The 21,823-nt window shown below is 39.8% G+C and overlaps 1 protein-coding gene across 5 annotated transcripts in view; it reads right to left on the bottom strand.

Moving 5' to 3' along the window:
* Window positions 1-19,569, bottom strand: part of LOC126915841 (growth arrest-specific protein 2-like) — a 29,721-nt gene extending 10,152 nt beyond the window's left edge. For 4 of the 5 annotated variants that reach the window (XR_007710356.1, XR_007710355.1, XR_007710354.1 and 1 more), the window contains exons 1-2: window positions 19,207-19,569; window positions 6,279-6,718 (exon numbers count right to left, since the gene is read on the bottom strand). Coding sequence is in view for 2 of the 5 variants with exons in the window: in XM_050720947.1 (XP_050576904.1) it covers window positions 6,279-6,498 (220 nt within the window). In the remaining 3 variants the exon portion in view is untranslated. Of the gene's footprint in view, window positions 1-6,278; window positions 6,719-10,155; window positions 10,339-19,206 lie in introns of those variants that run through there. The other variant, XM_050720949.1, reaches the window with a different exon arrangement.
* Window positions 19,570-21,823: the final 2,254 nt, after the last annotated feature.

The raw sequence follows: 21,823 nt of genomic DNA on the forward strand, positions 1-21,823 counted from the left end.
ACGCGGCGACACGACAGCTTTTATTTCGTCATCGCGTGGACCTCACACAGTTTGTCCCCAAAATAGACAGTACGAAGGAAAAGTCCACGGAACAAAGTTATTCGTAATTTCGCACTTGTGAGGGATTTTTTGGAAGGATGGATTCTAAATGGTTTTGTACTGAATTCGTGCAGCACCATCGGCACCAGGGTCGAAGGTCTCACCACAGGTACGATTCACGGTTCGGTAGCCCTCCATGGCCCATGCCGAATAAGCAACCTATTCGCGAACGTCCCCTGCTTTTTAAATCCACGATCCATCGAGCCCCTTTTACACGCGCAAGCGTGTCGGCTATGCGTATGTACGCCCATTATGCGTAATGCGGCTTCAGGTAGCCACGATGCAGGGAGAAGAAGTGGCACGAAGGAAGAGGGGTGCCCGGCAAACTTCCGGTTGAGTCAGACGCCGCTGCAGCCGGCGCAGACGCAGGGTGTGGGTCGAAAGGTCCCGTCCTTTCGTATTATTTTAATAATCGCCACAGGAAATTCGCTGATTTTTCGTTTTGCCCTAAACTGGACAGCCCTTCCCTTCGATTATGATAATAGGCATTCGATGATAGGTGAGTATAATCCTTCTCTCCTTATTTCTGAATCTTCGTCATGGCGGACTTTCAACTTTAGAATCTTGATTTTTATTTTCTGTGTATTTCATTTCTCCAACTATCCTCCAGAAGTGTAGACAATCTTAAGCTTACACGTTTTGATAAGTGAAACATTTGGAATCCGGATTCGAAGACGTGGGTGAAACAGTTGCGAAGTTTTTTGTAAGAATTTAATGAGTCTTTGATGATTCACTGGAAGGCTGACACGTGTTAAACGGTGGATGATTGAAAATAGGCACTTCGGTCGGCGAGATCGTGTGGGATAAACATTGATTGTTTCCAAGATAACTTATTTCCAATTGGTGGGTTTAATACGATGGTTGTTTCCAGCAATTTAAGCGCGTTAATATTACAGTATAGTAGAGATCCTGAACCAATGGAAAACGTAGTTCTTCCTTTGTTGCAGTGACGTTGTTAATTTTTCACGTTGTTAACCTTGAACAACCAAATCGAGAGCCGCATCGGCTTAGATGTCCGGATTTAGTGGAACAAATCCAATTGTAATGTGTTCTATCGTGCTATCAATAAGGCTACAAATAGGAAATCGATTTTTTAGTTGTGACGGATTCATGTTTTCAAACACGATTTTCATTGAAGTAATAAAGTTAGAATCTTCCAACGTTTTTAGTCGAAAATTTTCTAATCGCGTGGTAAAAAAATGTTAAAGTTACTGTATAAATGACAATCAACTAGATTTTAGACAAAGAGAGACAATGTCACTAACGAAACCCACTTTATCACCATAAATCACCAACCTTCCAACAAACTACAATCCCCACCAATCATCCAATTACGACACTCCTCGTGACATGCACTACCTCATACAAGTATCTGGACACTAGCTCGTTTTTGACAGGATGTAATTTAATCAAAGAATTAGGGATACATGTGGGTGTACAACGATTCTATTTCCTCTTATAAACTATCCATATTTTAATCTCTTATTAATAACAATTACCAATTTATATTTTATTTTCCCCAAAAATAAACCATATCTTCTCTGTAATTACATAAACAAAAAGACATTCGTTTACAAAGAACTAATTCGTTCCACAGTACGAAGAATCCAACCAACGCGGCAAAATATTACGTATATCCCACAAGAGGATTAGTTTTTCTTTTTTGTCTTTTTTTTTACAGAATTCATATCACCGTCAATGATCGTTAATCATTGAAGCTGTTTCGAAGCATAGTCGCGTTGCGCGTTCATTTACCTTGTGCACGCGAAACGCTAATTGGAGCGACAGTCGTGGACACACTCGAAATAATTCAGTTCAAACAGCGAAACGTCGTCGGGCCCCTGGTTATCTTTCCCCGCGCAAACACCCCGCGTGTGGCTCACCCTCGCGCATTAAGTTCCCCCTCGATTGAATGCAGACGGGAGAGTTGACCGCCACGCTGCATTTCAAACGGTCTCCTCCTCCGTTAACGCTGGCGTGGGTGTGGGTATGCACGCTTCAATCGTACACCGCACCGGCGGAACGAGAATAGTAACGACACGGCAGAGGTACCCACACACGATTCCGCGAGCAAAGGCTGCCGACCTATCTTTCTCTCTCGTTGTTCCTCTTTTTCTCTCTAGAATCCTGCAGCTTTGAAGCTGCGATGAGAAACCAACGTGATATTACCACGCGATATAATTAGATACGCAAGTACTCCTCAACGTCGATATAACGAAAGATTATTGTACTAATTATCGCAGTTTTGGTCATTCGATATGCGGCCGTGTGATAATTAAGAGTATGAATTTCAAAACGGCACGTATCTACCAAAGTAGATAGTTTGAAAAAGAAAGTTTCTTTTTAATCTTTTCTAACTCTGCGTTAGTTTTATTTATTCTTCTCTCGTGTTTATAATAATATCTTTTATCGTCTGCATTCAAAAGTACCTCACGTCTTAAGTGCACAAGCGTATTATGTACGCGTAAGAACGAAGATATTTATCAAGCTACTTTCGATATCAGTGCCGATTTCCTACACATTGTATCGATTCGATGCTTTCTAAATCTTTTCGATAATAAAATCAGATAGAGAAAGATTATCAAACGGATAAGAAATAAAATCGAAAGATCCATGTTCCACGTTCAAAATGTACTTTGTAGACCGAAAGCGTTCGCTATAGCGAGCTAATAAAGTAACGGGGAGTCGTTTCGTTAATAAATTCTGTGCAACCGCGTTTCGCGTAATTCAAAGCAATCTGTTCGCATCCAGAAAGACGACACGGTACCAGTCGGCGCGCGTATTAGTCGTTTTTCTTCGAGAGACCGCTCGTGTCGTAATCCTTCATGGTGGTCCAGATCTTGCGGCTGGATTCTTCGAGGTCGCATGAAACCGCGGTCGTCCGAACGCTCCGTTCACCAAAATATATGGCAACATGTTACAGACATTTCGTACGGAAACAACCTTCCTTGACATCGATAACAACGTTGCCGGTAAACCAGATAAAAAAGGAACAACGAAACGGTAGCTTGTTCCATTTCAGTTCGAGACATCGCGTCCTTCGGCAGGATGAATACTCGAATGCGGATTATCGATCAAGTTTTGTAATAAGTTCGCTGTTAAAAGAAGCTCTACGTAAGAGAGTCTTGTGAATTACGAGTCTTCGAGAATGTCTCTAGGCAGATTATTAACAGCAACGCAAAAGTAGGCTATCAAGTAGGTAAAGTTATTTACTTAAAGTAGTATAAGTTCAGAATGCTGACTTTGTGCGACGTTCGATGAATCGGGGCGGTTCTATTTTACGCAACGGCTCGTATTATCGCCGTATTAGGAAAGTAGTAGTTCAGAAAAGCGGTCACACTGGTACCTGAGACGAAAAAAGCGCTAGACTCTCCGTGAACTGATTAGTTTCTAAGAAAGCAGGAACATCCATTTCTGTGGTAGAGAAAGAGTATCTGTTTTATCCACCTTTTCAACGTTTCACGTACTTCTTAAAAATTCTTCCGTATCTTTTTCCAAATTAAAAATCAATTCTTCTGTAATTTAGTAAAAGCAATGGCAAAGTATGAAGCGTCAGAGAAATTAGGAACTGTAACAATTTCAACTGAACGCTAGGTAAATGGATCGAACGAGGAAACGAATACGTATTCTACGAATTCACCTACCAATTGTTTTCTCGGATGGAATGGAGCGGAAAGGGTTTAAGATTCTCGTAGTATTAGCTATACGTTGCCTCTGAGAACGCGCGTTTCGTGATCTTTGCGTGTAATCCAGTCAATGAAGAGAACTTTCACCCACTTTGAAGTTCGTTAATGTATCGCGCCAGAGATCTCGCGGATTATCTTAGTCGATGTTGCTGTTTGATCTACGAGGCTATCCAGGAGAAAAAACGAATCTGAGACGAAGATATCGGAACATGCCTCTGTTTAAAATAGACTTTTTATTCAAATTAGACGATTATAGGTATCAATTATCCTATTTCTATTTAAATTCTTCATTTAAATTAGGCAGTTACAGCGAATTAAGCCAGTTCTATTTGAATTTCTAACGAATGGAATTTTATTTGCATTAATAATAATAATCATCGTTTACGGTACTTTTTGTACATTTTTCTACCGATATTCCAATACTAAAACCAAGAAAATACTTTGATCTTTATACTCAATATAATATCTCTTATATCTCTTATATCATTAGAAAATTTCTGTTGAATGTCTCAAGAAGGGTCCATCAGGAGGGAAGATACATCCTACAGGAATATCTCAGACATGCGTATTAATATATCTAACATTTCAAAAATTCCCTAAATATCACTTTATCGTTTCATTGTGCGAAACACATAAATCTGCTACAAGATACGACATCGATCATCGATCCTTATAGGATTTCTTGAATCATGCATGGGCTTAAGGATCCTAACCAATGTAGCCAGATTTGCATCGTCATAATGGATTCCATTTTACGGATGCAAATTATTCGGCAATAAATCCACGCCGGTTAACCGATGCACATTTCATCCATTACTAATTAATCAAATTCAACGATATTAATTCATTTATAATCAACGAATCCAAAATTGAATTATTTTTCAATCCCTTGTTAATTACGATCGCTTGCTTTGTTTTTACAAAGTCTGGAAATTGCAGCCTCGATTTTCTCTGTATATTTCTAACACTTTGCCCCATCTTTGTTCATCATCCGGTATACATTTTATTATATTAACAATATACACGTTACATAAATGTTCCACATGCTTATTATTCTTATTCTCATCTTTGTTCCTATGATCTCATCGCTTTCATTAATTACCTCTACGATTCTGCATAATATATTCCGATTATCTTTACTTCTAATAACTCCAAACCACGGTAAATTGATCGATCAATTATTATTCGCATTTACCGCATTTCTTGCTGTACGTTCAAAACGATCTATTAAAATTGTCGACTATCAAATCGTTAAATTGGAAAGACCTTCGTATCGGGAAATACGGATACGTTCTCCTTCGCGAGACCATCCGCCAAAAACGTGACGGAACGAAAGGCCAAATGTTACGAATATCCTTTCCCACGTCGCGCCAGATGCGAACCTTTTGTGTGCTACGAAAGCCGTGTACGCACGCCTTGTATACCGCCGAGCGACGAGCTCTTTCCTCCATCCCTTTAAGGCGAACCCACATCGCGAAGAAAACACGCGGTCACGGAAAAAAAGCAGCCGAGTACACGCACGGAACTGCGATCCTCGTTACGTCATGCCGATTCCTTTCTGCACCTCGTAACTTTCACAAGCACGTAAAAATAGAAGCTTACTTGTTACGATAAGAAAATGCTTCCACGGTCTGGAATTTTCAAGATTTACTTTTGCTAAATGTCCATGAAAATCACTATGAGATTTCAAGTATAAAGAGCTTTTTCTAAACATAGAAATTTTAAACGTTGGTTCTAAGCAAAATTCACACGTTGTGATTTCTTTAAAAAAAAAAAAAAACAAATATCCTTTACTCGTGATAAATATTACGTGAATTTATGAGAGACTTTCACAAACCGATTGAAACATCGATCGATAGATAAAAATGTATATATTTGGATTACGGGAAGCGGATACGACGAGTTTCCGCGCCAGTCACCTCTCGCAAATCAAGACGATGGACGAATTTAGTTTATCGATCGAAAAATTTCACAGTGGCATGCACAGTGTGAACCAATTCTTATTTACTATGTTATTCAAGAATTGATAAAATCAGGAATTATTCAGACTACCCTATATATCGAATTATAAAAAGTATGCATTTTAAGTAGAATAAAATTACTTCGAATCCTGAAGTAGTATTTCCTACTTTTAATTCTTCACGGTCCGGGAACGTAATTGCTAAGATTCACGGTTTGCGAACAAACCTCCATAAGAAGCAAAAACAAAGAAAGAACAGTCCCTTTCAAAGGTTTCGCTGCTCCTTATCAAGCGATTACTCTATGAGCCACTTCAATGTCTAATCCTAGCTTCGCCTAATTCCTCCAATACAACAATTCCACCTGACAAACACGTTATGTCATCGATGCTACCACTGGTCCCACATGTTTCTCTGGTTACCAACCAGCAATGCCAACACATTTCAGCCCCGCAAGCTTGCACGTCCCTGTTCCACCCTGCCTCCCCTTACTCCCCTTCGAAATCTCTCAATATAAAATCAGACAGCTACTCACTCAACGTTTTATTGATCCAATCGGCGAGGTCCTCTTGCAGCGGCAGCAACTGTCTGCTCTGTGCCGAGTGCAGACGCTCGTGATAGAACTCTGCGTACTCTTCCTCTTCCGGCGAGGGCCTGGGCACGTCGGCGCGATTGAACACAGTCACTGAAGAGGGTCCCCAGCTGCTACGATAACGGGTGTGCTGCGAAGACGGGAATCGATTGGCGTACGACATCCTGAGGCGGAAAGGACCGAGAAGCGTCCCGGTGGCCCGCACCGGCCCCACTTCCTCTTGTCCTCCACCAGACCAGATTTAATATTTCCCTTCTCTTCTCGCCCGTCTGGTGTCTGCAGGCTTCCTTCGGATGCGCCACCGATTTCTCACCGGTTCCTCTCGACTACTAAAGAGTCCCGGTGACGCCGTGCAATGCGGCACGTCTGTCGATTACGCGAGCCTGAAAACCAAAACCCTCTCTGTCTTATCGTACGTCTTAACGTGATCATGTTGCCTCGATTTGTTCTTCCTATCGAGCAAGGAAGGAAGCGATCTTGATGATCTGAATACCAGGAAAGCCGTCCGCGATTCAACCAACTGAGATACAACAGTACTTGGCTAACTGGTTATGGGTTTTATCTACTCGCTTTATCTAACCAGTTATCAGGGCCATTTTTTAAGTGGTATACGTTTCGGTGCACGTGAAATGTATAGGGTTTAAGGTATAAGTCATCCTTTTGGTCGAATTTAGTTGAGAAATACGAACTTCTGAATGTTGTAATTTTGACCGATTTTTATGGAATAGGGATACATCTAAGGATTTTTATTTCGAAAACTATCTGTTCCGTGGAACTGCCTTTCTCTTTTTCTTGTTTTAATTTTAACGCGGAAGGCTATTTTTACGGATGCTTAGATGTTTACGGAGTTTTAAATATTTTTTCGTTTTCGGGTTCTTTAACTTCCTTGTTAATGTAATAAATAAACGACACAAGATCCGTGCCGGAAGACACGGGCGCAAGCTAACCATAAACGGACCAAGAGATGAGGAGGCCGTTGGCCAAGAGATGAGTCTGACACGAATGACTGGCAGCAAGGAAAACGAGCCTCGAGTGGCGTTTTCGGGAATGAATGGGTTTTATGTTACGCGGAGCTGTTTATAATATCCCGGTCGACAATCTTTCGTAATAGCCCTGAGAGGGATGAGACTGCAGGATGAGACTTCTCGACCTCGAAGTAGATACTGCAAACTTGTTACACGGTTTATTATGCAAGGGCTCAGTCATGATTAATATCCAACACGTGAAATAAATCTCTGTTTAGGTTTCATCTCTTCGATTCTGTTCACAAAATTTGAATCTGCTTAAATATTCGCAGTCTGATAATAAATATAGTCACCGACGTGTTGTTGGTAGATCGCGGTTCAAGGAATGAACATAAATTTCCACGAGGCTCGCGTTCGCAATGTCCACAAACGCCTCTGTATTTAAACGACATTCGACGCCATTAGCATTCATCGACAGCCCCCGGGGAACGCGAGACGTCTCACGCAGAAACCTCGCGATTTTACTGAATCGTTGCGTGGGATTCGAACGATCGAACGAGGGGAATGGAAAAAAAGCAGGACAGAGGAGAATAAATGGGTGAAAAAAATGAAATCTTCATAAATCCTTCTAAGCTTCCACGGAGAACGCTATCGCCTTCGCTTGACGTAAATCTAGCGGCGAACGCTGTCTGATGTAAGCGTTCGATACGCTTTACTATTAGCGAAAGAGATACAGAAAGATTATAAAATCGCTTAGAAGTTCGAGTTAGCACACGTCAATACGTGTAGTTTGCTTTAAAATAAAAATTTCAAATTTCAGTTTTGTAAGAATTTGGTCTCCTTATTGCTTCGCACCAGATTGGCAAAGTTTATATTTCTAAAGAGAAATAATTGTAAAACAATGTTTTCGCGTCTTGTGCTTTGGAACTTACATATACATGTATATGTAGGTAGAAAAGCTGAAAGTAGGAAAATCAAGTCGAATCTATTCGAATCGATGAGATGAAAATCCAGATGATAGTCTCGTGATCGACGAGCAAACCTACGTATGTCCTTCGACATCGATCTATTAACTTGCTGTCGCTATATTTGCTCGATGTAATGCAATCCGTTGTAAACAGGTGACGACTCTCGACCATGCGTCCAAGCAACATTAGTCTTTTCTTTTTCACTTCTTTTTTCCCCTATTTTTGCCTGGAAATGTGATTTGTTAACGTAATTGCGGATAGATCACGTGGTGTCTCGTGCGTCGCACGATAATTGCAAATAGCAAAGTGTAGAGTTATAGAAATGATCGTGTAACCTCGCGATATCTCATATATTATCATATTATTATGTTCGAGAGAATGGTAATTTGAAGTTTACCGAAATCTTGGAATACAGGAGCCGCGAAAAATTAAGATACGAAATCGAAACGCTTCTTTTCAAAATCTCTGATAATTGATCCTCACGGACTTGCTTTAATCGTGGAAAGGTGCAATGATACATTATCGGTTATTAATGTGTTAACAGGTTCGAGGTCAGAATTAGTTATTCATAGTTCGATTCTTCTAACTAAGATATGGAGGCGCGTTAATTTCTTCGAATTAAAAGAGTAAATACAGAGTTATTAGCACTAAAATAATATAAGCAGCTGTAATCACAATATCTGTAGTGAAAAGATTTTCCATATATGCATGTATATTGTATATCGATGATCTGTTGCATTTTTAATGGTATTTTATTCTTTTCGAGTCTGTAATTAACTTTTTTTTTTATATATGAACATGACTCACCGTTTTACTGGATATTCATTTCCTCAAGAATCGATTATCATTATTTTGCATACAAAATTAAATTAGATACAAACGGAAAGTAATATAAATGATAATATGTGTTCGGATAACCGACTCGTTTCGATGCGTGTACTTATTTTAGAGAAATAGGGAATTCTTGAGTAATTACCAGATATTCGGTGGGCGAGCGTTATAGAGTTCTTCGTAAATCAACCGACCCTGGTGATCGATTATTACCGGCGACAGCTGGCCAATTAATAGCATTTTCGCGTTATCGTGACAAATGGAGCAGAGAAGCGAGTGTGTTAGCCTCAAGGTGAAGCGTCGATGCAACCTAATCGAGCCAAGATAGCGAGCGAGCTCTTGTTTGCTTTTCCACCGATATCTCTTAATTATGCGTACATACGCTCGCTGTCGTGTGTATCTATGTGTTCCTTTGGAGAAATTGAAAATTGGACATCCGTCGTTTTGTGTTTTATAACTGGAGCAACGGTCGTGCTGCTGGCAACACTGATGAAAGGTGTAAACGAGACAGGATGTACCATTTAAATAATATCTTTGAAATAGTTGATGATATCAGAGATACTTGAGAAAGTCATTATACAGTTCAAAAGTGTTTTAATTTCAATATGGCGAAGTAGTGTTAGTGTGCATCGTGACATCAAATGCATTCTCTAATTACTATAAGATACTAGCTGTTTCTGAAGTTATACGAATTTGCGTGTTGTTGTCGCTCTAACAGATTCACAGTTAACTTCCGTTCGAAGGTCATTGATATATGACTTTACCTATACACTACATTTCGAAGACGTCAGTCATTTGATAGCGCGATTCGAGCAATTACTATCGAAAGTGTAACTTCAAAGATACCAGACGTTCCGTCGTTGATACAATATGTTTTTTAAAAAATGATAAACGTACGTGTATATCATAGATACGTGGATGCATAAATATAAATACCAGAATACATTACTTATTACAAAAATTCGCCAATAACAAAGCATATACTCTATACTCTTACAATGTATATCCATAATTTCTCGAATCTAACAAATTCCACGTAATACCAATTTCCCTTACCTTCTTAAAAATCACGGTAGAACAGGGACTCTTATCTCATACACAACTATGTACATATCCTTTCATCCGATACGTTTCGATGTACTCGTACACGCAATACACGACACCCACGGTCACACTCATCGAACACCCATCTGAAGTGCTTATTCGTGAATTCGAACGGGAAAATAATCGCGAAATGTTATCGCTCGCAATTTGAAGTCCATGAAAACGTACCGATTACCCGATGCAATTTGTTTCTACGACGTGGTCAATCAATTTAACACGGAACACGTGATCATCGCCCACAGAATGACACAAGCTGTCCGACTCGTGGTAACGTATATTTACGAATGGCAAGTTTCGCGGGATAATCGCGGTATTCGATTCGAGTCGATCGTCGAACAGCGTCGCGAACGTGGTGGCACCCACGCACCCAATAAATTATGCCGATTTTAATTAAGTCTCCAGGCGCGAAACGCAACGTCGCCACGCGTCGAAATTGTGTTCGATTGTAAACGCGGCTTGCCGTGCCTAAGTATTCCACGAACGGACGTAATCGTCGCGCTCAATCGAAAAAGAAAACTACGCTAATCCAACGTTTTTTCTCGTACTTGTGTATTGGAAAGTGGAAAAGTTTCTGCAAGCGTTCCTCCACTGGCGTTTCATCGCTTTACTTTTGCTTTTTTCGTTTTGCTTTTTTGCTTTTTCTATCGTTCGCGCGAATGATGTAACGAAACGGGTAAATATTATGATTACGTAGAAATTCTCGTGAGATTGTTTTGGTGAAAGAATTTGTAGCGGGGTTCATCCTTTAGAAAGTTACGGTTGCGTTCTTTCAATTAACTTATCGAAGTGCATATCGGTTGCTTTCCAATCTTTATAAGATGCAAGAGGATTAATGAAGTTTAACTTCATTAGTTCCTCTAACGTGCTCTTTTCACGAATACAAAGAAGTACGATATAACCGCAAAAGTAACATTCCTCGGAAGGTGAAGAATTTCTTTTAGCTCGTAGTTAAATAACGAAAGGAAAAAGGCACAAATTACCTGTTATTGGATTACCGAAGATACTTTTTACACATCGAAGTGGCAAAAGTTTGATGTTTGGAAAACGTTAATTAAAATTTCAGCTCGCTTCACAGATTGATACACAGATTGATTGCAAAATTCCGTGCATAAAAATTGCTTCGATATACAAGCTTCATCCTTGAACTTTTCTCTGCTAATTACTCTGAATAACTCGTGATTGCGATGTGCTGTGTTTTTACAAATAACCAGAAATTCAATTAATAGCAAATATGAAATTTAACGTGTAATTGCTACACGGTTTAGCATGTACTTAGACAAATTAGTTCTAATTACTTCCAACGCGATACGTTTCAGATGCTCCGGTCATGTTAGTCCGCCATTCGAAAGCACCGAATCGTGCACACGCAGTTGAAAATCACTTTCAAGTAGAATTCGAAATTAAACTTCTCCATGCCCTCTAATACCAACTTTTCAAATAACATCGCAACTCAACTTTCTTTCCACGAAAAAATGAGATTCGACATGTATTCGCTTGTTTGCGAGCAGACAGAAAAATCGCAGTATAGTCCCCGTTAATGGAAAATTAGCATCTTCGTCAAATTCATTTTTACTCCCCCCTTCTCTTGAGAATACCACTTCATGGACAAATACAACTGTCTACTATGTAAATATTACGCCATATGTTGAGGAACACTTGCTAATTTTCACCAACGTTCTCCACCATTATTAGTATAGTATATTCTTTACACATTTATTCCTTGATAACGATATTCATCAGCTGATAAGCTAGTCGTAGGAAAGCCACATCGAAGCACGCGTGTACGAAGAGAGCAACGACCGGTTAACAATCGTACCCGCGGCTCGGATAATCGCTGAATTGGATCGCTGATCGGTCGTCGGGCTTCCCGGACGCTTCCCAGAAAACTCGACTGCTCGTTCAACCGGCGAAAACGCACGATACCGTACCAACAATCTCATCCATGCCGGCCTGTGCACGTCCGGTACGTAGTAAGTAAGTACACGAGACTCACGCGTGAGCGATCATCCGCCAGGCCACGTTTTCAGACCACGTGTGTAACACACTGACGCCGTGTTGACGATTCTGCGCCATTAACCCCGTGGCGGGTGCGTTTTTCGAAAGAGCAGCTTCACAATGACGCACATTGCGTACTCTGCGTCAACAGTATTCGCGAGAGATTTGACCCACGTGTCGCTTTATCCGGACAAGAGTCGTAATTTCGAAGAACAAGGTCACGTGTAGTTTAACGAACACCGAAAGCGTCCTGGTGAACGGAGGCAATGGAACTACGAGGCGAGTCGAATCGATAGGATACATGTTCACGTGTGCACGATCGGTGTTTACGTTCGCGCGGCAAATACTCGGACACGTGGGTGGCGGATTACGCTGGAAGATACCGTCGTTGTGATCCGTAAAAGGCGCCGACAAAGTCGCGTGCCCGGCCCCCGGTAGAAACGCGATGAAAGCGATACGACTGGATCCGCCGGAAGCGCGCCGCTTCTTCTTCTGTTGTTCTCCATTCAGACAATCTGTGAGCGCAGGGGAAACAAGTCGAGTTGGAGGATGCCTGGGAATAAAAAGGGGCAAAAAACAACCAACTTTTTGTTCAGCCAGTCTTTTGATGGAAAAGACTTTGGTCAAGTGTCAAGCTTTGTTCCGAACGATAAAACGAAAAAGTTCGAGTTGGCTGGTTCTGTTTGAGGAAGCTGCGAGAAATGTTACTAACAAATTTTCAAGGATCTTTGTCGACAGATAAAAAATTTGAGAAACAGTTGAACTCGCGAATGAAATTCTAACGAATTAAGACTGAAATCTTGAATATAGTACGATTTGATAAAATTTTGCACGTCGTTATGTGTACATCGTTGAGCGCGACTTGATTTATGTTTCATTAAAATACACAGAGTTTGTTCCTGGAAGCGCTGAAAAATCTTTCGCTTCGATGTCATTTAGTTTAGCATAATGACACGATAATGATCCGAGATGCTTGCTATCTCAAGTGTTGCGGTTGTTGAGATTGACCGGTCAGGCAATTAGAAGAGCTCGTTGAGGGTGGTCAATGGTCTGTAACGTGAACAGAGGTATCTTAAATGAACGACTGTGTACTGTGAGACTGCTACGTAACGATGTAATGCTATTTTCGGTTCTATGATCATTTCTTCCTGAATTATCAAGCAGTGATGAATATTTTCATTTTAAATGCGAATATAAACTGCTGTATGTAATTTATCTTATTCCGCGTCCCACGTCGGATATTTCGTTGCGACTCCATTTGCCTTTTGAATGAATTTCAACGTCGAAACATGCTCGACGCATTTTGCTATAGTTCCGATGCCGGATGAACTTCGTCAGGTTGAATATAATAACAGCCTTTGCCGCGGTAGAAGCACCAAGCAAAAGGAGAGAGAAAACGATCCTTATCATGGAACTTCTAAGAGAAATCTTTACTTCGAATCTACATAATTTCTCGAACTTTTAAATTTTCACACTTTCAAATATTCAAATCTTGAATTCCGCAAATTTTCAACTATACAAACCAACAAACTACAAACTATGCGAATTCAATTTCTAAATTTTTAAATATTCAAACTTCTTGATCTCCAACCGTTCAAATTTTGAATTTAAATTTTCGAATTTCCAATAGCAATATCCAAAAACGACACCTTTGATCCCAGGGAAATGAATCGGATGATGAAAACGGAAACGTTGCACAGCGCGTATTATCGTTCAAAGTTCCGACAAACCTGCAAACACGCAGTTTTATTCATTCCGTCGTTTGTTACACACGGTCTTTTTTGTCGGCTAAAAAGCCAAGCTTCTTGAATAATTACATGGCTGCTCTAATTAAGGGTTTTCCTCCTCCGCAAGGGTAGCGAAAAGATACACGTTGAATGTTGAATGCAACGGGCGAACTGGACCGCGTCAACGTGAACGTTTCCTCGCACAACTTCTCTTCACTTCGTGTAGACTTTCATACAGGAAAATCCGTGTGCATAGGCGGCGAACGATGCAAAGTGAACTTACGCGAACTAAGACGAATGCAAAAGTTACGTCTTCGTTTCGAATTTGTAAATATTTCGCAGACCAGGAATGGTAACAACGTTCGTTACTATCTCTCATACGATGATATTCCAATGATCGTTTATTATTAAAAATTAATTCGAGACACATACTTTTCTAAATTATAACGAAACAGTGAGATGTGTTGGCTCCGAGAAAGCCTCTGATTTGAATAATAAAAGAATTACCTATAAAAGATCTGATCGTACGAGTTTCAAACGCGTTGAGTGGTTGCTGGCTCGATTCATAATATATTCATCTTCTAAATATCTAGGGAATCTGTTTACGGCACAAAAGAAGAAATCGTGGAATATCCGAGAAATGAAAATCAAATAAAATCGTAAAGCGTGACGTTTACTAAGATAGTCCAACTAAATCAACCAAACTAACCGAATATATTAATTTCTGAAGATTTAAAAATTGACTTGTTGAAATCATCAAATTGAATAACTGTGATAGAACGAAGCAATTAATCATCATTGCCGAGCGTGGCGATTGATCGATCCAAGTGGAGGAACGTATTCACCGAGGCACGCCATCGACTTCCGATCGAGTTCGATTTCAGGAGCGTAGAAAGCCATCGTGATTACCGGCGCTGCTCCAGAACACGTACATGGTGCACTTTTTATTTCAATGTCAGTCAATGAGAAAAGATATGGAAGGAATCCGTGCGCAGGATTCCATTTACAAACGCCGTAGCTCTGTGGGTCTAATTAAATCGCATAAACAGAGCGTGCCTATCCAATTACCGTTCCACGAGGCCATACGTTTCTGCGTGGTTTGAGGTACCGTGTTGCCTCTTCCTGGTCGTTTGACGAGTTATTGGGATTGTCCCTGTATACTGTCGAAAAAAAAGACGAGGAAGAACGAGAATACCTCGTCGCTGATGGGAATATGCTGCGCGTAAATAAAACAGATGGGATGGGACGCCCTTTTAACCCGCCATCCAACGATCCTGACAAGGGACAAAGAAAATAGACCGGCAGAAAATTATGGTTAAGAACCAGACCGGTTGGTCGATTAAAATCTTTTAACTCGTTCGATCGTAATTAGTTCTATCAATCTTTGTCTAACAGGTCGTCTTGTAACACTCTGATTGTGAGGCGCAACCGTCATAATGGAAATGGAAATCATTTATATCTGGTGAAGAGTAATTCGGGAAATAATATAGAGATAAAAGAAGAAAATTAAGAAATAACGTTTCTCGTGAATGGGAAATTTTCTGTTGGCTAAGATTGGAGAGGACCCGAGGAGATATGATTCTAAAACGCGGTAATGCTCCGTTAGCGGTAATAAGATTGAAGTAATAAGTAACAGTTTTGGAGCGTGACCATAGTGAGCGCGTGTGAGTAAGTCCGTGCGATGTGCTACAGAACGTTCTATTAATCAGAAAGTCGGTGCACACGGAGTTATTACGAAAATTTGTGTCTTATTTGTCATCCTTAAGTAAAAAAAAAAAAAAAACGAAATCATCGATCGTGATATCTTAAAAAATGAAATATAAATTATACAATATATACAACTTCAGAGAAATAATATTAATCAACGGCGCGACATTCCTACACCTATTTAACTTTATCAAAGTCAATGTACTTATCAAAGGTAAATGTGATTATAAATTGAAAGAGAAAGGTCAATTAAATATGAACCCTGTGATTCAGAGGTTAAAAATTGACCTGTAAGGCTCATAAGTACCCATTGTTATACCAAAGATCTCGTGCAGCGTATGTACTATATCCATTTGTATTCTACCTTCCATTTTACTCCGACCCTCACAAATATGTTCCAACTTTTCCTCGCTAAACTTCACTAAAGATTTGATTTAAGTAGATGATCTCCTAATTACTCTGCTCGATGAACCATTCTAATTAATGAAAGAAACCAATTTATAGCAGAACTAATAATATCTGAAAATAGCCTTCTTCTTCATTGTTCCCCGTAAAACAAAGACCAAAACGTATTCCCGACAATCGAACGCTTTATCGATTTACACCGTAAACGTTTTTGTTATTATTTACAGTGCTTTGTATGCAGTGGGCATTCGCGGAACACGTAGGTTTCGAAGTCGTGACTTCGTTAAACTTACAGCATGGTAGGTTCGTTGTAAACACACGTTTTGCCTCTAAAATTTCAACCACGTTCATATTTTAAAACAAGAAGGAAAAGAGACAATTTCTTTCACCAGACTGGTTTGCAATTTAGATGCACCCGCATAGATTTGCGCTTATATGGCAAAGTCAACGGATTCAGGGAACATATTATGCAATCGATTAATCGAAAGCTTCGGATTGAGTAATTACATCGATTCCGAGAACATCGATTTCAAAAGATCTTGTGTTTAGTTGACACGCTATCGTCGAGGAAAATGTAACTGCTGTGAATCATCGAAACCTGCAATTGTATGCATATGCAATACCACTGAATAGCTTTCGAAAGATACGAAGAAAAGAGTTAAATGAGTGGACAGAAAGAAGAAAAAGTTTGCCACGGCAATCTCTTCGGAGCTCTTGTCCCTTTTTTTCAGTTATGTCAGTAATCGAAATATTTGAGAATATAAAAGAACGTAAAAAATATCCTGGAATCACGACTGACAGTCTATTGATTATCGTAACAACGACTATATTTCTACAGCAAAGTTATATCTATTAAACGCGACGTCTATTAGCGTGTAAATTCTCCGATCGACCCAGTAATCTTAAACAGTTTCGTAGCGTCGTTATCTCTTTTTTTACGTGTTTTATCTACAAACCGTTTACCTTTAACCATTAAACACAGCAGACGTATCCATAATACGTATTTTGAAATTTTTATAACCGCAATATGTACGTGTTTCGGGCTTTATTTCGTTACATTATCCAATACCAATACCATACTTATACCAATTATTACATTATTATTCCATACTTATACCAATTATTAATCCTTGCATCTCGCGTCAGAATAAAAAACTATAATCACCTGCGATTATTACTTACTCGTAAGCAGATAAGAATTGGATTGCGAAGGAATAAACAAACGCAGTATCAAATTTTTCATCGTCACGAAAACCAGATTCGACTTATATACACAGGTTGACCTATATACACATTCACGAAAGTATTCCAACGCTTGATTTTTGAATGGTCTGTTTTTGATTTACTCAGATCGCTGAATGCCCTAGCTGCGATTCGCTGGTTTGTCGCAACGTGTCAATTAGACACGAGAAACGGATGAGTGTTAAAGGCTACCACTAATCGCCAGCAGGAGACGAAATACGTGTAGTTGTTACATCGTCCACCGTACAGTCGCCAATGGCGTGTAACGAAGCTCGCGGAGGCAGGCCGTTGTCCGACGCCTTAGAAATTCTTTAATGACTTTATGTGCGCGGCACACACGAGCAAACGACGTTTAAGCTTCGTCGCGACCGTATTCTCGCCTGGCGTCTTTTCACGATCCTGCGTCGCCTCCACCACGGCGTGTTCACGGCCGAACGAAAGCCGATCGTCCTGCTGTGAGAACCGGACCGGATGTTACCTTCCAATTACAAACTTGATCCCGCATCTGTATCTCGGAGAATCTTCTTCTCGACCCCTCACTCTCTAATTTTACTTTACACCAAGTATTTTCTTTATATTATTTCTTTGTATTTGATTAAATGAACACCTGCCGATTGAATTTCAACACCAACTCCTATTATATGTATAAATGAAAAATCATAGACGTTGTCCAATTACCAGTAGACCGTGAATATTTATGTATATATTTTTTGTTTTACCCGCTATATATTGTGACAAGTATCGTTCTTTGGATATTTCATACTTTCACGTAAATGCATAAACATTCGCTGTCCGTGGACAAAAAGATTAAAAAATTAGAACATATACATACTGTAATTTCTGTCTGAATCTTAAATCGCATATGTTCATTGTATTTTTTTTTTTTTTTTTTTAATCTAACGTAGTTACTGTGATGCTTAAAGTCGACAGGTCGTACAAAGGAAGATAATAAGCATCAAGCCGATGACAATTACTACCAATCAATGCGTATTCTCGTATCTAAAGAGGTAAACACTTGGCAACAATGAGTGTTAATAAAGTGTAAGCGAGGCTTCAACTGAAATAATGGATAAACACGTGGGGACAAGATTACAGCTTCGGCTCCCGTACAACCACTGTCGAACAGTCACGATAAATAAACTAACCCGAAGCACGAACAACGATGTTCATCGTGTCAATTAAAATATACAAATGGCCAACGTAGTATATGTGTATAAACGGTTTTTCACTAGTCCCCGTTCAGTTGGTAACTCTTCGCAATTCGTCTCAATTGCATTCAATTTGCGTCTAAACATTTTATCGCGCAAATAGAAAGGGTTATCACCGTCGGGATAACTCTTACTTATTGCTGCCACTTTCGCTACGTCAAGTACCTCGTGCTATCATACCACTAGCCGATTAATTACTCGCTACTCAGACGCGAATATCGATCGAGTCAGAAAGAATTGCGAGAGAATCTCGCAGTTCGTCGATTAATTGTTACATCGAGTGTGACACTTATTAGTTTCTCCCAAGGAGCCTGTTCTGACGTTCTACGAAATCTACTTTGGATATCCTTACTTTTAATTATATCTTCTTATATTATATTCTTCTCTCACACGCGTGATAGTCCTCGAGAGAGGACTTTTAGACTCGTCCAAAACGTTAAATCACGTTGACCACGATTACACGGAAAAGAAGAGCCGAAGGTATAGTAAGAAAATAATCAATAAGAGCTCGATAACATTCTCCAATTACTGACTGATTTTCGTCCGTTCGAGTTTTTTCCTGGAAACAAACGTAAACTAATACCACATTTCGACACGCATCGAACAATTCTGTGAAACAAATCTGTATAGCGACTAAACCGGTGTAACCACTATAAGAAGCATCGTGTATAACCTACAATTCGCGAATGGAAAATACGTAAGTACGTAAGTTCCCTTACCTCACGGATCCTCGTGAACATCGCTCATACTCGTTGTTTGATTCAAAGCTTCAGCTCTGCTGTCGCTCCAATTCACCGAGGATAGGAGACTCGAAGAATCGAGAGGACACCTGACATTCCGGACGAACACACAACAGTGCGCACAACAGACGCGTACTCGTCGATCATCCGATCGCAACTGCAGCCCTTCGGTGTGCCAGTGCCGGTTCTGTTGCCGCTGTGAGAGTTAGAGGGAGGGAAGCGACGGCGAAAGAGCGAGACGAACGGATGCGAAAAAAAAGGAGAGCGAGAAGGAGGTGTTATCGAGACGAACGAACCTCCCGCTGTTTCTCCAACCGACCACGTTCCGAACTGACGGCCACTATATCGTGTATTTCACGTATGTACCGGCGTACACTAAACGCCACGCGAGACGCGACTTTGACAGAGATCACTCTCGTTACTCTCGGACTGTGAGTCGAAGAGAGATAGGCGATCGTTCACACGCGAGTCTCGCTACGAAGATGTATACGTCTTGCCCGAAAGATTATATATATATACGGCCCGAGAGACAAGCTACCTTTCTTTTAACTGCGTTTTCTCTTTTTTACTTTCGTAGTTTTTGCAGCTCGAACCCCCTTTCTTTTGTCCGTCAATCACCGGGAACGCCACGTGCAAACCGCCAATGCGTACCGGCTCGGCAACCGTGCACTGTAAATACACGCAGAAATGTGCATGCGTACGAAAGCGGAGTTACGACGCGCATGCGTTTTACACGCACCCACTGGGTGCAATCCCCCGAACAAGTACATCGGCCAAACACCCCCGTCGGCTCGTGTCGGTGTTCTTCAACCCCATGACTACCCCCTCCATTTAGCCCCGCGCGCATTCACAGAGCAAATCCCCTCGACTACGAGGATACCTCCCCACGAACCCCTTAATCAATACTCGCCGTTCTCTACCGGCCAGGAATACTATCCTTCGTATCCTCCTCCCTGGACCAACTTTCGACATCGTCGAGCTACCCCTTATCACTTCGTGCTGCCGAGAAATTCGATTCTTTGCGTGTGTGCGTACGTTGTTCAAGTTCGATGCTTTCAGTACTTTATTTGTTTACCTTTTAGAGAAATAAGAAATATTAACAGAAAATATATGGAAGAAAGCATTAGAAGATCGATGGATAATTTTAACGTTTTCTTCTATTTATACAGTTGCAGGAAGAAATGTAATGAGTTGAAAGTTCTGTGATTAATTGAGTTTTATTACGATTGCGTGGTTATTAATTTAATATAAAGTGAATAAAGGAGAGAAGATGTAATATCCACAACAGGGATGTAGGGTACAATTAAACGGTAATACACGTGCGTGAAGAAAGTTCCGAGGGTGTGATGGTTCCCCAAAGAATAGCGTCACGATCCTGCAAATTACTTTATTAGCCGCGTTACTTGGCGGAAGAAACCTCTTTTCATTCAGTAGCTGCACTCTTACTCGTACTGACGTATCGTAAAATATTATAGCGTGTTCGAGACTAGAATAAGCATGCATCGAAAACAGTGTTTTCATTGCTCATGATGTAAGGTACAGTTAGAATATTTTAGCATAGAATATATAAGTTCTCGTTGAAATTTAGATTTACATATTAGATACTGTTTTCAATAAAACTATTTATTATTGAAAAATATTATTCTTTTAATACGTAAAGCATTAGAAAGTTATATCGGGAAATACCAGATCCCATTGTTCGTGATTAGTTGCTAATTAAAATTCATACAATTACAAGAAAGTAATTTCATTTAACTAAGTCTTCTTCGGAAACTAATTATAACGTCCTGATTATGTAAAGGGTGTCATAATCCACGAATTATTAGCCCTTTTTATAGGGAGCGCTAAGTATACTTGAGGCCTGAAAAACGTGTCTACAGTGCCGCGCCCAAGTATACTCATTTGTGTAGCAGGCGTTTAAAAAAGCCTTAGCAGCTTGGGGTTCCGAACGGTTTAGCTCGTTTATTATTTATTATCGATGGTAAATGCTCACTTAGATACAGATATAAATTTTTAAAACATAGTGATTAAGTTGTATTTAATTGCAAGAAAAAAGAGAGTAGAAATATAAAAAGCAAATATCTTCCCTAACATTTAATATTAAATGGAATAATTAAGAAATATTACACTTCTTAAATTTATCATAATAAACTGACAAATTATCAGTAAATGTATGTTTCGATAAGCCACTCACCAAGCATTATCTCACAAGTTCAATTGCGAGACTCACGAAACATATGAAATATTGGCATTTTTTCCGATTTCACATTCGCGTGTAACTCCTCTGTTTATTATCTGTATTCCACTTGTTCAATTTGTCATGGTAATATGTACATATATCTTACAATATTATTTCCGACGAAACTATCTATAAATGCTTTAAATTGATTTCAATACAAAATAATATACAAGTATAATAGCAAAAAAATTAAAACATATACTATGTACTAATTTATAATATGCTAAAGATGAGTATAAGAATAAATTTAAAATGAAGATAATGATTTATCGGTACCAGGAACTACCATTGTCGTGTCTAAGAAACTTGCCCTAAGCTCTACCATGCACCGATTATTCCAATGTATCAATCATACTT

The sequence above is a fragment of the Bombus affinis genome, chromosome 4 (assembly GCF_024516045.1).
Source record: "Bombus affinis isolate iyBomAffi1 chromosome 4, iyBomAffi1.2, whole genome shotgun sequence".
Taxonomy (NCBI): Eukaryota; Metazoa; Arthropoda; class Insecta; order Hymenoptera; family Apidae; genus Bombus; species Bombus affinis.